General features: G+C 42.5%; 1 protein-coding gene across 1 annotated transcript; it reads right to left on the bottom strand.

Moving 5' to 3' along the window:
• Positions 1 to 4,851: 4,851 nt before the first annotated feature.
• On the bottom strand, positions 4,852 to 15,026 carry LOC120051711 (creatine kinase U-type, mitochondrial-like). Its single transcript, XM_038998599.1, has 9 exons — positions 14,811 to 15,026; positions 13,375 to 13,573; positions 12,117 to 12,212; positions 11,083 to 11,304; positions 10,870 to 10,955; positions 9,602 to 9,725; positions 9,294 to 9,428; positions 8,535 to 8,660; positions 4,852 to 6,182 (listed from the first exon to the last, which is right to left on the bottom strand). Exons 1-9 carry the CDS (start codon positions 14,957 to 14,959, stop codon positions 6,075 to 6,077), a joined length of 1,245 nt encoding a protein of 414 aa, XP_038854527.1. The 5' UTR covers positions 14,960 to 15,026; the 3' UTR covers positions 4,852 to 6,074.
• Positions 15,027 to 17,603: the final 2,577 nt, after the last annotated feature.

Below are 17,603 nucleotides of genomic sequence, written 5' to 3'. Positions count from 1 at the left end.
CGACAGCAATATATGCTTTGGTTTTGTTTACCTGGCCACTGTCTCCAAATGCTATAAATTTGGCATTTGTGGGAAGTCAATATGCCCGATATTTTTCACGTTTTGTCATGCCCACATTTACACTGCATTCAGAAAGTATTCAGACCTCTTGACTTTACACACATTTTGTTAAGTTACAGCCTTATTCTAAAATTGATTAAATAAAAAGAATTCCTCATCAATCTACACACAATACCCCATAATGACATCACAATACCCCATAATGACATCACAATACCCCATAATGACAAAGCAAAAACAGGTTTTTATACATTTTTGCAAATTTATTACAATTAAAAAACAGGAATACCTTATTTTTTATGTAAGTATTCAGACCCTTTGCTATGAGACTTGAAATTGAGCTCAGGTGCCTCCTGCTTCCATTGATCATTTATTTATTTATTTAACCTTTATTTAACTAGGCAAGTCAGTTAAGAACAAATTCTTATTGACAATCAGGGGCAGAACGACAGATTTTTACCTTGTCAGCTCGGGGATTCGATGACCAACAGATGCATATCTGTATTCCCAGTCATGTGAAATCCATAGATTAGGGCCTTGTATGAACAGTAACTCAGTAGAATCTTAGAAATTGTTGCATGTTGCATTTATAGTTTTGTTCAGTGTAACGCCAAACCAAGAGGTCACCAAGAATACAAACTGCCCTGTAAAGATTAACATCAGTCTTGTACACACAGAAGTTTGATGCAAAACAGCCAAGGGCCATCCGGAGAGCCTTCGGGCAAGCAGGACCCACAAAAATGACATCAGTCGCACGCCAGCAGGTCAGACTTAGTTGATAACATTGTCTGGTTGCAGGACAACCCACCAATCAGTACCTGACCAGAAGTACAATCAGCTTTAGAAGAAAGTTTGAATGTACTGGGGCTTTGAAAAAAAGAAAGTTTGAACTCCACTCCAGCTGGACAACGCTTTACGGAGTACTGTAGCAATACCATTGATGGCAGCCGCCATATTTTATGCTTACATTTTTTTTCTTCCCCAGTGTAGTCACACAGATGTCAAAAGACTGATGAATTTTGTAAGATTGCCGTAGTCTTTAAGATGTACACAATGTCAAACCAACCTGAATATCACTCTGTTTCACATCACTGTTCCGTTTATTTAATCAAATCACGTCCTCACACAAGGGCACATTACAGGAATAACTTCTTGACCTACTTATACAGTGCTCTCTCTGACTCTGTGGCTACCTTGTAGTGTTCAGGCGTCTCTTTTCAGCTCTGGGTCGTGTTCATTAGGAACAAAATGGACTGAAACAGGGGGGCACTATCTGGACTTGTCCAATAAGAAATTTTGCATTGCAAGACGTTTTAAAACTGGCAGATGACCCTTTGTTAATCTATTTAATGCAGCTAGATAAACAGACCCTCTGTAATTGTAATCAGATTACTGCAGAATAATAAAGACCACTGCAGACCTGTCTGTAGGAGTTACATCCTCATGAGGGACTGTCTCCAGTGCTGTAATACTGTGTACTGGCAGCCGTTTACATCCGTAGTAGTGCACTGCGGTGGTTTTGTGCCACCGGATAATATGGTACTGGTTGTCTTGGTATTTCAAAAGCCTCATGGGTAAAAAGAACTTTAAAAACAACCTGTGCTTATAATGTGCTATAATAAAATGGTTGTTTCTAAAGAAAGAGTACATCTACCACCATTCATACACATTAAACACTGGGCTACAGTTACATTAAACACTGGGCTACAGTTATATTAAACACTGGGCTACAGTTACATTAAACACTGGGCTACAGTTTCAATCAATTTTAGAATAAGGCAGTAACGTAACAAAATGAGGGATTTTTTTTTCGAAGGCACTGTTATAGGGCAACAGACTACCACACCGGGTCCCACTCCTATCAGTGAAAAACAAGAAGAAGTGGCTCCAGTGGACACGCGATCACCAACACTGGACAATTGAGGAATGGAAAAACATTGCCTGGCCTGACGAATCCCGGTTCCTGTTGCGTCATGCTGAGTCAGGTTTTGGAGTGAACAGCATGAGTCCATGGCCCCTTCCTGCCTGGTGTCAACAGTACAGGCTTGTGTCGGTGGTGTAATGGTGTGGGGAATGTTTTCCTGGCACACGTTAGGTCTCTTGATACCAATTGAGCAATGTTTCCATGCTCAGAAGAATTCAGGCTGTTCTGGAGACAAAGGGGGGTCCGACCCAGTACTAGATGGGTGTACCTAATAAAATGCCAACAGTGTACATGGCATGTTTTATTGTAAACTCAGCAAAAAAAGAAACGTCCCTTTTACCTTGTCTTTCAAAGATCATTCGTAAAAATCCAAATAACTTCACAGATCTGCATTGTAAAGGGTTTAAACACTGTTTCCCATGCTTGTTCAATGAACCATAAACAATTAATGAACATGCACCTGTGGATCGGTCGTTAAGACACTAACAGCTTACAGACGGTAGGCAATTAAGGTAACAGTTATGAAAACTTAGGACACTAAAGAGGCCTTTCTACTGACTCTGAAAAACACAAAAAGAAAGATGCCCAGGATCCCTGCTCATCTGCGTGAACATGCCTTAGGCATGCTGCAAGTAGGCATGAGAACTGGGGGCTTGTAGGCCTGTTGTAAGGCAGGTCCTCACCAGAAATAACGTTGCCTATGGGCACCAACCCACCGTTGCTGGACCAGACAAGACTGGCAAAAAGGGCTCTTCACTGACGAGTCGCGGTTTTATCTCACCAGGGGTGTTGGTCGGATTCGCGTTTGTCGTCGAAGGAATGAGCGTTATACCGAGGCCTGTACTCTGGAGCCGGATCGATTTGGAGGTGGAGGGTCCGTCATGGTCTGGGGCGATGTGTCACAGCATCATCGGACTGAGCTTGTTGACATTGCAGGCAATCTCAACGATGTGCGTTACAGGGAAGACATCCTCCTCCCTCATGTGGTACCCTTCCTGCAGGCTCATCCTGACAAGACCCTCCAGCATGACAATGCCACCAGCCATACTGCTTGTTCTGTGCGGGATTTCCTTCAAGACAGGAATGTCAGTGTTCTGCCATCTCCAGCCGAAGAGCCCGGATCTCAATCCCATTGAGCACGTCTGGGACCTGTTGGATCGGAAGGTGAGGGCTAGGGCCATTCCTCACAGAAATGTCCGGGAACTTGTAGGTGCCTTGGCGGAAGAGTGGGGTAACATCTCACAGCAAGAACTGGCAAATCTGGTGCAGTCCATGAGGAGATGCACTGCAGTACTTCATGCAGCTGGTGGCCACACCAGATACTGATTGTTACTTTTGATTTTGACCCCCCCTTTGTTCAGGGACACATTATTAAATTTCTGTTAGTCACATGTCTGTGGAACTTGTTCAGTTTATGTCTCAGTTGTTGAATCTTGTTATGTTCATACAAATATTAAAATAACTGATCGTGATCAGACCTTCTTGACTGTCTCCGGAGGTAGTCCGGGACAGATTGATTGGTTGGATGAATACTAAGGGAGAGAGTAGGTTGGAGGGTCAGAGGGGATGTAGGGTCATGGAGGTGGATGGAATCGGTTGGAGGGTCAGGGAGGTAGTTTGGAGGGTCAGGAAGGTAAATTGGAGATGGTTGGAGGGTCAGTGAGCTGGATCGAGGGTCCGGGAGCTGGTTGGAGGGTCAGGGAGCTGGTTGGAGGGTCAGGGAGCTGGTTGGAGGGTCAGGGAGCTGGTTGGAGGGTCAGGGAGGTGGATAGAGGGTCAGGGAGGTGGATAGAGGGTCAGGGAGGTGGAGGTGGATAGAGGGTCAGGGAGGTGGAGGTGGATAGAGGGTCAGGGAGCTGGTTGGAGCTGGATCGAGGGTCCGGGAGCTGGTTGGAGGGTAAAGGAGGTAGGTTGGAGGGCGTTAAACACAGGTTACGACACCAAAGGTTGACCGTTCGAAACCCATTGTTGCTTTTGATTTTCAATCTTACCCAGCACAAATTATTTTTGTAAATGTCTATTTATAGCCCTGGTTACATTTTAATTAATGTGATTTTGGTGCTCTGGTCAGGATGACCCAGGTACAACACGTCCCCGACTACATCCAGAGTAAGATCATCACAATCACTTATTTAATCGTCTACACCAGTCTAAAAATATGGGCACAATCAGAATGTGGACAAGATCAGGACACACGTTGGCACCAGGTTAAAACGGGAAGGAAATACTTGGTCCAATAAGAACTGCTTATTTTCGTTTTGCTACGCTGTCCTCTAAAAAAACACAACCCAGATTTCAGTAACAACATGGTTCTCCAAGGCTTTTCAAACAATTCCACCACCTGATTATGTTACAATGTCCAATGTTAGCCTGGCTGCCAGATCTGAGGGGCAGTGCTCTGGTTACAACTTCTAATATCAGAATTTTTTTATTAACAATGATTTAGGATTACAATTGTAGTAATTGTTCATATTGTGAAAGCTAGGCAGATATGCAGTTCTGACATATCGTACATTGTCATAGCTAACATTACTTGTCACTTACCATACAAACAGAAAATAAATCAATGCAAACTCACTTTTTGACCTTAAATCAGGGTACAGTAAAAGTAGTTCGCACAGTGCAGTGTTGTTTAGAGTTTCAGTGTCATCACGACACCAAACCCTACCAAGCTGATCACAATCAAGCACCTGAGCGCTTGGTTACCATGGCGCCCACCTACTGTAAGTCAGTCAAAGCTTTGCTTTCATGCACGCACAAACACACATATACACCAGCCTTGAACAGTTAAAAGGTTACTGAGGTCTGCAACAGGTTTAAAATATTAATGACGAATGAGAAAGATATTAAATAGATGGTTTCTTTAATAAAATATGTTTGAGAATGACATTCAATGGTGGGTTGAAATGATATTGCTGCTTGATACATACAGTACGTCATCAAGCACTGAGCAGAGTAGTTTAGCATGAGTTATTAGTATGACTAAATTCAACCCGTGTCTTCCTAATAACCCCAGCATACAGACAAACCCCTTACGAGTTATTATCAGTCCAACATGGCTGTTGTGCTACATTCAAGTTGTCAACAATCACTACGTGGTTACACTGAATGTAGACTACCACAAATGGATGGATTATGTAAGGGATAATCAATACGGTGCTCTATGCGGTCTATGGAAAACAATTAACGACGTGGAAGGTGTGTTTCACGACGCGCTACAAGAGCGGGATTGACCTTCCACGGAGATACATTATTTTCCAGAGAACGCATAGAGCACCGTGTTGATTATCCCTTTTATACCATGGCTAAAATGTAAAATGTTCCGCTAGATGTGTGTTCATTTTCCAGTAGAAATGTGTTTAACATCCACTGAAGTTGCTAGCAAGCTTACTAGATAGCTACAGTAGTTGCCGTAGTAACCAAAACAAGCAGACTTGCTAGTTTAGCTAACCAAACCATCAGTAAATTACTAGCTTGCCATTATGAAAATCTAATTCAGCAATGATCATAAAGTTTTCCATTCGACTTTTGCTTTCAAAAGCAGCTCAAAACATGTAAGAATTAACTATAGCCTTTGAATTCTACCGTGCTGATATACTGTGCGTTGTAGAGAAATAATGCACGCTCTAGAATGCCCTTCAAGCCAATCAGAAACAAGCATTCAACAATACCATGGTATATAGAATATAGGTATCCACCCAATAATACACAGGAGAGGATAAATGGTAGCTGACACATTGAGTATAGGACATGCTGTAGCTTAGGGTTAGGAGGTTTATTTTATTTATTCAACCTATATTTAGCCAGGTTAGTCTATTTTTCAAAAGAGACCTGGTTTAGGTGTTAAGCAGGAGTCCATTACGTATAATTTTATAGGGATTAGCGCTATAGGTATGCTGAGTTCAGCCAACATGTCAGGCATTTTGGCTCCAAACGTCCCAATGACTACCAGAATAATGTTCCTGGAACGTTTGGTGCCATTTAAATCTGACATCTCAAAGAGAGTTGGATGTGTACACATTACCTATGGTTCTGATGGGGATGAGACAGAGGTTGGTAGGAAGAGGTATATCTGGGTTGGGGGATTAGTCTACTTCCTGACCGGCGGAGGGATCTTGATGTCCTGACCCTTCTCCAGCTTCTTCTCACATTCGATCAGGTAGTTGACGCCGTCTACCACCGTCTGCACTAGCTGGACCTGATCACAGAGAGAGACAGTGGGCGTGTTAGCGAGCGACTGCATTGCAGACGCATGACAGATCTCACAACATCTAGGTAAGGGGTTTAGCACATCAGCTAAAGCACATCATATGATATAGGCCTAGCAATCTGATGCCCGTTGGCACAGTCGTGGACGTGGCACGCAACCAAAGTGTGCTCGTGTTTGAGATCGACTGCATTGCGGCCCGACAGTGGCTAAATCACTGATCTACGAATTATCTTACATCCCAAATAACTAGTCATTATGTGATCAAGTTTAGTGATCAGAATTCTAAGCCCTGCTCAAACTGATCGAAAGTGGTCTCTCTCTCTCTCTCTTGCTCTCTCCATTTTTTTTCACCCACTAAGTTATTCGTTCTCTCAGTCTCTCTCATTCTTTCACTCTCTCAAACTTGCCCTTCCATTCCTCACTGATTGGTCCTGGAGAGCTGCAGTGTATGCAGGGCTTTCATTCCCAGTGCTGTAATACCTCATTCCTGATTCAACTGATCAACAACATCTTGACTAGCTGAATCATGTGTGTATGTGTCATTGCACAGTGTTATTAGAGGAACTACACCACCTTCTTACCATGCATTCACCCATCATACAACCCATGTTAATAATCCCATCACACAACCCATGTTAATAATCCCATCATACAACCCATGTTAATAATCCCATCACACAACCCATGTTAATAATCCCATCATACAACCCATGTTAATAATCCCATTACACAACCCATGTTAATAATCCCATCACACAACCCATGTTAATAATCCCATCACACAACCCATATTAATAATCCCATCACACAACCCATATTAATAATCCCATCATACAACCCATGTTAATAATCCCATCACACAACCCATGTTAATAATCCCATCACACAACCCATGTTAATAATCCCATCATACAACCCAGGCATGACAATACTGATGAGGAGTCCCACCGTACAGAATAGTGATGTGTACAGGAGTCCCACCGTACAGAATAGTGATGTGTACAGGAGTCCCACCGTACAGAATAGTGATGTGTACAGGAGTCCCACCGTACAGAATAGTGATGTGTACAGGAGTCCCACCGTACAGAATAGTGATGTGTACAGGAGTCCCACCGTACAGAATAGTGATGTGTACAGGAGTCCCACCGTACAGAATAGTGATGTGTACAGGAGTCCCACCGTACAGAATAGTGATGTATACAGGAGTCCCACCGTACAGAATAGTGATGTATACAGGAGTCCCACCGTACAGAATAGTGATGTATACAGGAGTCCCACCGTACAGAATACTGATGTGTACAGGAGTCCCACCGTACAGAATACTGATGTGTACAGGAGTCCCACCGTACAGAATACTGATGTGTACAGGAGTCCCACCGTACAGAATAGTGATGTATACAGGAGTCCCACCATACAGAATAGTGATGTGTACAGGAGTCCCACCGTACAGAATACTGATGTATACAGGAGTCCCACCGTACAGAATACTGATGTGTACAGGAGTCCCACCGTACAGAATAGTGATGTGTACAGGAGTCCCACCGTACAGAATACTGATGTGTACAGGAGTCCCACCGTATAGAATACTGATGTGTACAGGAGTCCCACCGTACAGAATAGTGATGTGTACAGGAGTCCCACCGTACAGAATAGTGATGTGTACAGGAGTCCCACCGTACAGAATAGTGATGTGTACAGGAGTCACACCGTATAGAATACTGATGTGTACAGGAGTTACACCGTACAGAATAGTGATGTGTACTTGACTTATGTCTCTCATGCAGACACAGGAGAGGGTTAGGTTTAAACACAGGCATGACAGTCTCTCTCCTCAAGACATTCCTCAAGCCTTCCAGTGCAACCCATGGCCGCATCTCAATAGTCTAAAATGGATTCCTCTCTCACATCCTTTCATTCACTTGACTGATGGGTAAAGCGAATGGATTTGCTACACTCCTCCTACCATCTGTAATGGGTAATAACTTTGACTTGACTTAAGCTTTTGGCTCCTCCTATAAGGAGCGTAGGCTACTGAAGAATGTTCTCCATCTCGATCCCTTCTGGGAAAAATTTGTTTCCGTTCGTACCAGTTGTAATGACCAAGTGAATTTATTTTGTATGGCCTTGTAATGTAGCCGCCGGTAATGGAGAGTACGTCATTTTAAACTATTGAGATGCACCCAGTAGCTGTGTGGGATGACATTTCTCTTAGGTACAGATCTAGGAACAGCTTCCCCTCCTTCTAAACCCAACTGAACCCATTTGTAGTGGGGGGGGGAAATAACTGTTAAACCAACCCAAGATCAGTGTCTAAACCTAACACAATGTATTCCCCATTACCTCTGACTGGCCCAGTCTGTCCAGGTTGGAGATGTCGAAGGTGCTGCCCACGGCTGCAGTGTCCACTCCCCCGGTTCCTCTCTTCTGCAGACGCAGGTTGTCCAGGATCTTAGTGAAGCGGGGGTCCTGCAGGTTTACCAGACAGGAGTCACTTTTAGTAGACGCTCAAACAGAAAAACGGTTGGAAAATGGAGAGATACCATCTCAATGCTCGTTTACCCGTTTTTTTTTTTTTTTTTTTCTGTTACGGTGTGCCCTAACAAAGAGAAACATTCAGAAGACGATGGGTGGTGGATGACTAGCTAGTGGGGATCGTATTGGTCCCTGGTGTAAGGGTATAGGTCTCATTCAAGTCCTACCATGGAGGTCTGGAGTACTGCTGGTTTTCGGTTCTACCTGATCATTAATTGCACCCACCCGGTGTCCCAAATCTAAATCAATCCCTGATTACAGGGGAATAAGGGGGGAAAAAAGCAGTGGAACTGGCTTCGAGGTCCAGATTTGAATTTAAGGGGTTTGTGTATTTATGAGTCTGTATTTGGAAAATCCAAAAGATAGCCTGTGGTTTGGGAATGACGTGGGTGGCAGGTAGCCTAGCGGTTAAGAGCATTGGGCTGGTAACCGAAAGGTCACTGGTTCGAATCGCCGAGCCGACGAGGTGAAAAATCTGTTGATGTGCCCTTGTGCAATGCACTTGACCCTAATTAGTTAACCCATGTCAATGTAAAATGCTTGTTGGTGCTCTTGATTAGATGTTACCTTGCTGAGCTTGGGCAGGTTGACGTGTACTCCAGCACGGAGCCCAGTGCCCAGGTTGGAGGGGCACGTGAGGATGTAGCCCAGTCTCTCATTCCACATGAACTCCCAGCCTTTCTCCTGGATCAGCCTCTCCACCTGAACAAACCTTTCACTTTAGACTAGATGAAAAACATTCGATTACAACTTTATTTGCCCTGAGATGTATTTTTGTCTTGCATACACCGGCAGCCACATAATGGTGTGTGTGTGTGTGTGTGTGTGTGTGTGTGTGTGTGTGTGTGTGTGTGTGTGTGTGTGTGTGTGTATACCTCTTTCAGGCCTGTGCAGAAGCGGTCAAACACTCTCTTCATGTTGCCTCCCTTCTCCATAGAGATGACTCTGGTGTGATCCTCTTCATTGATCCAGATCAGGAAGGTCTTCGTGTTGTTATGCCTGGGTTTGGTACAAAGGAGTGGCGAGCATTGAAAACACAAAATGTATCAATACTAATTTAAAACTACACAAAACAATAAATCAATACTTGTGTAGTGCTTCCTAATGCCATGGGATCCCAGCGCTCCCACCAGTTTATGTAGACTATTTCAGAGGAGCTGATCACGATCGTTGATAATAAATGCTTTTCCTCAGAGGCCTTTATTTACAAAATAGAAGGTTCTGCTTCTCCTTTCTGTCGGTAATCAGGTTTGATCCGGGTGGTCTAAAAAGGAGCTCAGAGCATTCCTCAAATTAGATTGAGTTCAACTATTTATACATGGCGGAGAGATCATTTCTCCATCCTCTATTGCACCAGCTAGAGTTAACTGTCCAGGTTCCATTTCCCATACGTCGTAACTTCATTCAGGTGATGGTGGCGGAATACAATATTGCCACATACGCAATAATCAAATTGCATTGTAATGGATACAGTATTTCCATATAAGCAAAAATTTTATTGTAATGCATTGCATTATAGACAATGGCATATTTGCCCCATTGGCCTCCTGAAAACAATTAGAGAATTGAATGAAGTAATGGATAGGTCTGAAGCCAGGAGAGCAGAGAGAAGCAGGAAAGGAGGAGAGAGCTGTCAGGACATTTTTAATTTAGAGCCCTGAGGATGAATTATAGAGGAGAGGATGGCATGCTGTAGGGGGGTAGAGAATGGCTGGAGCAGGTCCTGGCAGGGTAGCGGTTGGCATCCGGCTATTTCTGGGCACCAACTGAAACTCAATGCGGAGAGGGCATTGTCTGCATCACTAATGTACATCTAAGGCTCAGTCTACAGGAGAGTCTACGGCTCAGTCTACAGGAGAGGCTCAGTCTACAGGAGAGTCTCAGCCTACAAGGAGAGTCTATGGCTCAGTCTACAGGAGAGGTTCAGTCTACAAGGAGAGTCTTTGGCTCAGTCTACAGGAGATACAAGCTAGTGGACATTGTCACTTTGCTAGAAGGAAAACCTCCATAAAGAAGGGTCATGGTGATGTGTAGCACCAACTGTACCAACTGTATGCAAATAATAACGAGGAGACAATAATCAAAGTCACCTCTCACCGTTATGACCACTAAGGTTCTGTATCTATAACCAACAGGTGCTTACCAGATACCGCGTGCATCTGGCCAATCACGGGCCATCCCCGAACAAGTCAGCAGAGGGGACACGGGTTTATCGAACAGGAAGTGGTCCTGTGTCAACACAGTAGAGACAGGAAATGCTGTCTTAATGAAAGGGGAACAACATCAATGCCTAACAAAACATATCTGTTTCTCTCCGGTCTTTTAGGTCTTCAAATGGATTGGCATTATGACTCACGTCAATGAGCTGCTGCTGCTCCTGGTCTGTCATGTGGGTGAGGCTGTAATATGTCCCCGCCAGGTCCCCCTTCAGGCCAGCCAAGGCGTCCACCACCACCTTCTCCACCTCCCGGCGCTCTGCCCGGGTACACGCCGGGGGCAGGCTCAGTCCCCTGATGCTACGGCCCGTCCTGACCCGCGACGACAGCACGTAGCGCTCGTCGAATTTGCCCGACTTGAGCTGACAGACGGAGGGAAACAGAAAAATAACGAATGGCGTAGCTATAGTAGTAAATAGTATGACAGTTAGGCCTAGTATCATGAAACCGACATGAAGGAAATTTGTGAATGACCTATGCTCCCCAAAAAGCAAAATGGTTTAAGTCAAGGATCATGACATGATTATTGATCATACATTAGGTTCCTTTAATATGTGATTTGTATGCCATATACAGTAATTGACATTCACTGTAGCATAACATATCATTGCTGTCTGACAAAAACCTTGTGACATTAAAAAAAATTAATAATAATCCCACATTTATTTAAAGCAGTAACTTCCCTCAATGTACTCTGAACATTTAATTTAAGCTTCTAGTTTCAGAATTATATGTTCGTTAAAGAGAAAATATGGTCATTTGTTTTTCGATTTCCTGAAAGGTTTCTGTTTTGGAGACGAGAGGTTTTCATCAGACAGAAACGACATTCATGTAATATAACGTAATGTATGATTAACGTTCCAGTATGCACAATCGATTTACTGCCTAACGATATAATATTAGCTGGTATCACTGATTAGTATAGCGTCCAGTGAGTGAATCTGTCCACTTTCTAATGTTAAATATAGTAGTGTGCAACACCTAACATGGTCTGTGTGTGGTGTGACCAGGTAGAGATAGTGACGGTCAGGGCAAACTTAGCTGAAGGACAGCTCCACCATTCAGCCAGTTCTAGAAATCTCACTCATGAGGGCACACTATTCTCTATAAAGTGCACTACTTTTGACCAGACACAGCCCATACTGTTGTTTTCAGTGAAGTTGTATCTCTGTACCTTGTTGGAGTCCAAGTCGGTGGGATGGGTCATCGTCTGTGGGTCGTAGCCATTGTGCCTCTCCTTGATGACCGGGTCAAGGAGGTCTGCAAACACCTGAAACCACCCCACATCAAAAATGTCATCATTATACAGTCTCTCATTTGGTTAGGAGTTATGGAAAAGGAAAGGGGGATACCTAGTCAGTTGTACAACTGAATGCATTCAACTGAAATGTGTCTTCCACATTTAACCCAACCCTCTGAATCAGAGAGGTGGGGGGGGGGGGGGGGGGGGGCTGCCTTAAATCAACATCCACGGCATCGGCACCCGGGGAACAAGGCAACTGCCTTGCTCAGGGGCAGAACGACAGATTTTTACCTTGTCTGCTCGGTGATTCAATCCAGCAACCTTTCGGTTTCTGGCCCAACGCTCCTACCCACCAGGCTACCTGCTGCCCCCTTCTAGACTACATTAAGAGAATCACTGTCACTTTACAAACTATTAGACAGGCTTACAGCATAGTATTGTACTCTAGTATGATTTATACTATTATAGCAATGTCTCTGAGTAGGTGTAGTCTCATAGCAAGCAATGAAACTGATGACCAAAAGATGTGATCCCAAATGAAGGTCTCCTCTATCCTAAAACCAACACCCCTCTGGTACAGTGGTAGTTGGTCTCAGTCTGAAATGGACAGGGGGATTGGGTGGGCCTGTTCTCCATTGTCAGATTAAGTGGCTGGGATTGTAATATCAAATGTGGTCAATAGACCACTGCTCTTGCTCCTCCTCATGTCAGAAAGTATCAAGAGACAGAGAGTACTCATTAATTCTTAATGTAGCTGACATAAATGTAGCCTATAGACTAAATGGGCTTTTTATGGCTTTAAGAAACATCAAACAAAGAAGGGCACCTATTAAAAAAGCAGACATTGAATATATACAGTGCATTCGGAAAGTATTCAGACCCCTCGACTTTTTCCACATTTTGTTACATTACTACCTTCTTCTAAAATGAATTAAATTGTTATTTCCCCCTCATCAATCTACACACAATACCCCATAATGACAAAGCAAAAACAGTTTTAATTATATATATTTTAAAATGTAAAGCTCATTTGAGGATGAGGTCCAGAGGGGACATTGGATCCTCTCCTCCAATGTGCTTTGTAAGAGCGGTGAGGAACTGAGAAAATAGACAGCCTATGGCTTCACCCTGATGAAGACTATACATCTGTCATCTGCATTCAAGACTTCTAACTGCTGCCTGCTCTGACCTCATAGGACTCCTCGTCCCCTGCCACCATGCCCACGGTCTTGATGAAGGGGTGCCCGGGGTTGTCCACGCCAGTCTGGATGGCCTGGTCAAGAGTGTAGCCGTTGGGCGTGGCCTTGTCCACCAGCTTGGCATAAATGGCAGGTGTCAGGTGGCTGGCCATGCAGTTGTTGTGCTTGCGCAAGTCTGGGTAGTCCGCACTGTCGGGATACATTCAGTCATACGGACACAAATGGCTAAATCATTGTCTTTGAGAACCACAAGGATAATAAAAAAATAAAAATAAAATATATATAAAATAAAATAAATATATATAAAATAAAAAAATATATAAAATAAAAAATATATATATAATAAAAAAAAATATATATATAATAAAATATATATAATAAACATATAATAAAAAAAAAAAATATTATTTAAAAAATATATATATATATATATAATATATATATTAAAAAAAATATATATATATATATATATATATATAAAGCTATATAGGAAACACGTGATTGATGACACCATTATGATAATTACAGCCTAAGACTCGCTGCAATGTAGCTTAGGCTACTCAATAGCCAACAGCTACAGTGATTTCCATCTATCACTCTAGCCTACCTGTGCTTTTCTTTTGACATACCAGTGCATGCGCGCTATGTTAAGCCTATACCTGTCGCAGTGCGCGGTCATCACTGACACAACAGTGCAACCATACATGCTACAATCTGATCGCAGCAGCCGTCGAGCCTTCTTCGACTATGCTTTGGAAACGGAATATCCTATATTTGTTAATAGGCCTATGCGTTATGCAATCGGTTTGTTCAGTTTTGCATTTAGCCTCCAGCATCTTCTCTAATCGATTTTGCGGTAGATTCTGCCTATCATTATAAAACCATAAAGCTGAGTTTTAGCCCAGCCCTCATGCAAGTCATATAAGGAGATTCTAGATTCATTTTAGACCATTCCAACATGGTTCTGAAAAAAAAACACTTGTCTATCTCACCAAATAATTAATTAGAGCGTATCAATGTAGTCTACATATTGTTGGCAAAACATTCCATCAGTAGACCATGCATTCAGAGAATTCTCTTATACATTTTAATTGTTTTATATTTATCTTTCATCATTAGACATAAAAAACATGAGGCGGAATATAGGTTTAACATTTCATGAATAAAACAGGCCTAGGTCATTTATCATTTCCACAAAAAGTAAGAAAGAACCAACTCGAAATAGCACATTCATACAATGCTGCTGCTAAAATAATGGCATCTAGTCTCCAGTTTTGACAGTCAGAGAATTCAATGTAGGTCAGCGTAGACTATTACTCATGTATTATTGTATCTAAAACAACAGGTCTATAGAATGACAATATGTCGCCCTTGAAATGGCTGGACTGAATGTCCATATAGCGCAATAAAGGGCGTCGTGGGTTACCTGGCAGGGTACACTCTCCGTACTTGCGCTCCGGCGGTGACATGTTCACGGTTGAGCAAAAAGGCCGCTGTCAAAGACCCGGCTCCAACTAATGACATAATGCCCACATTTCGTTTGCCGGACAAAATTCTGGCGAAGTTGTTCGCCATTGCTTTATTTCCACAGTTTTTGAGAGGTAGGGATGGATGAATGGAATGTGAGCCTTGGTGATGCTACGAGTCTAAAAAGGAAAGGAGGAAAATCAGAGAGGATAAGATGAGTGAGACTGGAGGAGGAGACCGACGCGTGGTGTGAATGCTGAGGGATCCAAGTGAATGCAGCAACAGACGAAGCGGCTAGACTAGGCTATAGCAGCATTTGCTGAAGTCCGTGTGTATTTCACCCCTCCTTTCAAAACGCTCTCAATTCCCATACACGCCAGCCTACTTAATTCAATGCTGGACAGTTGTTAGTCCTACTGGAAATATTTATAATATATATATATTTTTTCCATTAAATTATTACAGATCGACATAATTTAATTGTGTTCATGAAACACTATTGAATTGAGAAATATTAAATTAGAAATGTCAAATTAAACATAACACATTTTGTCAAACTCAATTAGAACAAGTAGGCTACCACACTATGTTCCCTCTAAACTGCGCAGTAGCCCCGAGACTGCCGCGCACTTGCCCGGAGCAGCTACCCCAGGACTGTTATACAGAGCGCAGAAGAAATATCAGCCCACTGAGAGAAGCACAATGTTTCCCTCTACTGTGGCAATTGTGATCAAATCAATGCAATATTGGCCACTTTCAATGCAACATACTGAAAGAAAACTAACTATGCAAGACGTTGTGTTGTACTGTAGGCAGAAGCATAGGACTAGGTTTCTATTGCTGCCCGTACTCTACAAAGACCGTGCGGCATAGCCAATCATAGCTGAAGTAGGCCTATAATGCATAGCCAATCAGAGCTGCAGTAGGCCTATTTAAGCAATAAGGTAGAATGAGGTGTGGTATATGGCCAATATACCACGGCTAAGGGCTGTTCTTACGCAAGACACAAAGCAGAGTGCCTGGATACAGCCCTCAGCCTTGGTATATTGGCCATATTATATCCATCTAATGAGTTATTATCCCAGTTATAGATCATTTGTAGTCAGCAATAGGTGAGTGATTGCTTCCTACAAGAGCACAAAACGTATACATTTCTAGACATCTTCAAAAAGTGAGTCAGGTAAAGAGATAAAAAGAAAATAGTCTTGAAGGGGCAGTGTTGTATTTTAAGACAAGGGTTGAATAAGCTAAGCAACCAATAGGCAGAGGGTAGCATAATTTGTCTGATTCTCTGTAATAATGGTATGGGAATAATAATGCATTTTATTTTGTAAAGTGGTTTCTTGCATCAAACACAACATTTTTTGTCACCTGGTCTGAAGGACCAGTGGATAAACAGGTTAATGTCCAGTCCTGCACGTTTTTTCCCCCAAAAGTCTCATGGAATGTAGTCTCATTGAACACCACACATTGACTTCTAGTGTTGGCTGAATGATAGAACAGCTATTTCCATTTAAAAATGCTATGGGATGCATTTTCTCCATTGTTTTTGATGGTAGGCCACTCTGTTAGGCCTACATTATGATCAAATAGGCACAGTATCCTACTTGGCCACTGGTAGAACTAATTTAAAGCGAGTACAGCCACAGCGTTCACTTAGTAAACGCGCGCTGGAAGTTTGCGCTTTAACGTTCTAGAGGTAACATTGCTCACGGACAAACGTCCAATAACTAGACACCCAAGTAACAATGCAACGCGTTATGGGTGGGTGTAGTAACGCTAACGATTTAATCCTTAAAAGTCAAATTAGAACAACTCGATGATACTCTTGGCATTTTCATAATTGGTTTATCAAATTATTTTATCAATAAATTGGAATATGACAAACATTATGCTTTATTAACCCAAACCAACAAAACCTACAGTATGCTATTGGCGTTTGCGCAATTACACAATAGTCTAATTTGGACCAGTCAGCATACATCGCAGGAACGAAGAGTTTAGAAAGGCGCTCTGACTTTTTGCAAGGAAACCAAGGACAACTATAGTGCCTAAATATATTTCTTTTGAGATACAAAACGTTTAAAGATGTACACGTCCCTATTCAGCCACATGCCTAATTCAACTGAAAGGTCAAGGCAAGATTATTGCAATACTGTATTCTGAGGGCGACTTTTAGGTAGGACTATTTAGCAGGGGATAATTCAGTGATCAAGACATGAAATGAGGAAATATCTGATCAAAGTACACAGGAGGAAATTATGCAAGAGAAGTTTCTTTATACAAGCATTTCCATCGCAGGAGGAATGATTGCATAACATATGCATTACAATTTAGCAATCAGCAGTCTCTTATGTGGAATAATTCTGTAAAACAGCAGTCTCCTACTGAATGACAAAACTGCAATAAATAATACATTGTTAAAAATATCATAATATGGTCTGGTAATTGAGTTAACATTCATGGCAAACCAATTATTAAAATGTGTAAAGCATTTATACATTAAGTTTTATGTGACACACTACAGATGTGAAATATTTGTAGGATAGTCTCACCTTCTTGGAGTACTCACCTTGTTTCAGTTACTGGATGGTACTGCCCATTGATGCCTTTGGCAGCCCCGTGAGGCGTGGTGGCTCCTTATCTCCCTTAGAGTTGATTGTGCCTACACACACGACTAACGCCTACCAGTTCACCTGAGACACACACATATACACATGACTAATGGGGTCTATACAGTCTACGAAAACAG

Source organism: Salvelinus namaycush, chromosome 8, assembly GCF_016432855.1.
Source record: "Salvelinus namaycush isolate Seneca chromosome 8, SaNama_1.0, whole genome shotgun sequence".
Taxonomy (NCBI): Eukaryota; Metazoa; Chordata; class Actinopteri; order Salmoniformes; family Salmonidae; genus Salvelinus; species Salvelinus namaycush.
Note: the sequence above shows the minus strand (reverse complement) of the source record. Positions and strands in the feature narration are given on the sequence as shown.

Excerpts from the sequence above, each read along its gene's own strand:
- LOC120051711 (XM_038998599.1), bottom strand. The coding sequence starts at position 14,959 with ATGGCGAACAACTTCGCCAGAATTTTGTCCGGCAAACGAAATGTGGGC. Across the intron at positions 11,305-12,116 it reads CCGACTTGGACTCCAACAAG|CTCAAGTCGGGCAAATTCGA; the intron begins GTACAGAGATAC and ends TCCGTCTGTCAG. Across the intron at positions 9,429-9,601 it reads TCTGCACAGGCCTGAAAGAG|GTGGAGAGGCTGATCCAGGA; the intron begins GTATACACACAC and ends AGGTTTGTTCAG.